This window comes from Coptis chinensis, chromosome 2 (genome assembly GCF_015680905.1).
Source record: "Coptis chinensis isolate HL-2020 chromosome 2, ASM1568090v1, whole genome shotgun sequence".
In the NCBI taxonomy this organism is placed as follows: Eukaryota; Viridiplantae; Streptophyta; class Magnoliopsida; order Ranunculales; family Ranunculaceae; genus Coptis; species Coptis chinensis.
The window spans coordinates 19552248-19555620 of NC_141457.1; the positions used below are offsets into that span (position 1 = coordinate 19552248).

Below are 3373 nucleotides of genomic sequence, written 5' to 3' on the forward strand. Positions count from 1 at the left end.
AATACAAATTAAATTTAACAATACTAGTGAATTTACAATCAATACTTACAATATGTGCATCGTTTGCTCCAGAAATGTTAAAAGATTCAGCTTGATGGACACAACCACGAAACAAAGTTATAGCTTTGTTGATAATTCCCCAACTGACCTTCCGAGCTTTTCTTGGTTCGATGAATATAACAGAACTTCAATCTCTCTGTCTCGTAGTGATTCACAATATTATCCCATAACATGTTATAGGACTGGTTGATTCCGGTAATTGGATCAATAGAGAACTGTAACCATACTTCAATCAAAATTGTGTCTTCCATTGGGTTAAATGATGACTTCCTAGAAAACATTGCTATAAAACAAGCTTAGTACTAAATGAGAATAAAACTGAAAGAATGAGATTTTGTTTTTTGTTGGTTCAAAACAGAATGAGAAATGTGTGAATCGTATGATGAGAATGGATCCGTATTTATAACTAAAAAATCATAAATGTGGCACTCGCTCCAAGTCAAAAAATAAATGTGGCAGTCAGGAAATAAATGTGGCACTCGCTCCAAGGAAATAAATGTGGCACTCGCTCCAAGTCAGGAAATAAATGTGCCACTCACTCCAAGGAAATAAATGTGGCACTCGCTCCAAGTCAGGAAATAAATGTGCCACTCGCTCCAATCTCCAATCTCCAAAATCTTATCCTCAAAAAATTTGGACCTCAATTTTAAATTTCATTTGTCTATATAAACAAACCTGAGCATATACCATTCCAATGTACCTTCTTACTTCGTTCATTATTTTCTCTTTCTTGTATAACCTTAAGAAAAATGGCCTCTGGAGCTGGTCCTTCTCATCATCATCCTTCCAGCTCTTCTGATAATGAAGACAATGATGCTATTAATCGAAGAAATCATTTTCTTCAATTCTACCAACAAGATCAAGATTTTTTGGATACCACATCTAATGGCATCCAAGCAAATCTTGCTGCAGCGGTTGTTATCTATAATAATGTCATTCAATCTGAAAGGCCCCATCTAGGGTTTATTGCAGGATGTAAGTATCGTAACCGTAATAGAGCCATGGGTAATGCTCATCTAAAGGCTGATTACTTTGGTCCGAATCCCACATATGATGAAGGCATTTTCAACAGTCGCAACCGAATGAGTAGTAAGCTATTCTTGAAGATTAGGAGTCGCCTAAAGCAACATAGTGTCGTTTAGAAGAAGAAATATGACGTAGCTGGTAAAGTCGAATTGTATTCTCAGGGAAAAATGTTGTGTGCATTGCAAACGGTAGCTAATGTTCGTCTAAAGGCTGATTACTTTGGTCCGAATCCCACATATGATGAAGGCATTTTCAACAGTCGTAACCGAATGAGTAGTAAGCTATTCTTGAGGATTAGGAGTCGCCTAAAGCAACATAGTGTCGTTTGGAAGAAGAAATATGACGTAGCTAGTAAAGTCGAATTGTCGTCTCAGGGAAAAATGTTGTGTGCATTGCAAACGGTAGCTTATGGAACCCCAGCTGATTTTCTGGATCAGTATTTCCACATTGCTAAATCAACCATACTCTAATATGTAAAATTGTTCTGCCAACATATAGTGGAGGCATTTGGTCCCGAATATTTGAGAGAACCAAACCAGGAGGACATTGCAAGGTTGCTTAACGTTGCTGAGCTAAGGTGGTTTCAAGGAATGCTTGGTAGTCTCGATTGTATGCACTGGACTTGGGAAGCATGTCTAACTGAGTAGGCAAGATAGTACACGGGAAAACATAGAGCTGCAACCATCGTACTCGAGGCAATTGCTTCTTACGACATGTGGATATGGTACGCTTACTTCGGCCTACCAGGTACTAATAATGACGTTAATGTTTTGTGGTGCTCTACTCTTTTCAATAATCTCATGTTTGGTCTTACCCCTCCTGCAAACTACACTCTCATGGGTAGAAACTACACCATTGGTTACTATCTGACATATGGTATATATCCTAAATGGTCTACACTAGTGAAAGCGATAAGAAAACCTAGAGGTGAAAGAGAACAAATTTTTACACAGATGCAAGAGTGTTACAGGAAAGATGTTGATCGAGCATTTGGAGTTCTTCAAAAAAGATTTGCCATTGTTAGGGGTCGAGCTCGCCTATGGGAGAAAAATATGTTGCATGATGTTATGTCAGCATGCATAATTATGCATAACATGATTGTGGAAGAAGAAAGACATACATATGTGCATGCAGAAGAGTTTGGAGGTTTACCACCTACTAGGAACTATAATTATGAAGAGGCTGCTGTCCCACATATTGTTGTTGAACGAGACACTAGTAATGTTGAATTTATAAGAGTCCTGCAATGTTTAGCTAACATGCACAAATAGCTGAGCATAGAGAATTAGAACAACACTTAATTAATCACTTGTGGGAATGGCGTGCAAACCAATAAATAAAGTTGTTTGGTGTCTTATTATTTCCAAGTTCAAACCAATAAATAAAGTTGTTTATTGTCTTATTATTTCCAAGTTCAAACCAATAAATAAAGTTGTTTGTTGTCTTATTATTTCCAAGTTCCAGTCTTCACGTTTCAATGTTGTATGTTGTGTTATATGTAACTTTTAAGTTTTGTATTTCAAATATTATGTGTTCGAAGTTACATATTATAAACTATCTTTTGAATTAATTTAAAGTGTAAAAAAAAGAAGAACAAAAAAATAATAATAATAATAAAAAAAATAATGGACAGAGCCTCCTTTGTATTTTCAATACTTTTTCATAATATTAATCCTGTCATACCTGCAATGTATCATAAACTACATTATTACATCCTGTCATACCTGATAATCTCCTTGTATTTTCAATACTTTTCCATAATCAACATGATATCAAATAGATACACCATTCGAGGAAATTAAATATTTCTTACAAACAAAATAAATAAGTCCTCGACTTATTACAACTTGAAAGGAAAAATATTTTAAGAACTACTTAGTCTGATACGCGCCATCTGTAACCCACTATTCTTATCTAATTAAGTGGCACTCCGTTAACTATATGGATCACCTGAAAAAGAATTTATATAAAACGTCAACACGCCGAGCAAGTAAAATCTACCAATTTAACGAAAGCACAATCATAAACACAATCATACGCGCCATCTGTCATGTTGTACTTGATTATTCATGACAGCACAATCATAAACACAATTTAACGAAAGCGAAACCTAAACCTAAATTAAGAAGTAACTTATGCCTTTTACAGTTCTACGCTTCCACTCAGTGTCTATGTGGATCGACTGTATCATGGTTTAATGGCAAACCAATGTTACCAGCAATAAGGGCTTCTACTATAATCTGTACATGACTATCCAAGTACCATCACACAAAGTAACTTTCTGCCC

At 35.7% G+C, this 3373-nt stretch overlaps 1 protein-coding gene across 1 annotated transcript; it reads left to right on the forward strand.

Annotated features, from left to right (window-relative positions):
• Window positions 1-1799: 1799 nt before the first annotated feature.
• Window positions 1800-2357, forward strand: LOC147515254 (uncharacterized). Its single transcript, XM_086592848.1, has one exon. It carries the CDS (start codon window positions 1800-1802, stop codon window positions 2355-2357), a length of 558 nt encoding a protein of 185 aa, XP_086448974.1.
• Window positions 2358-3373: the final 1016 nt, after the last annotated feature.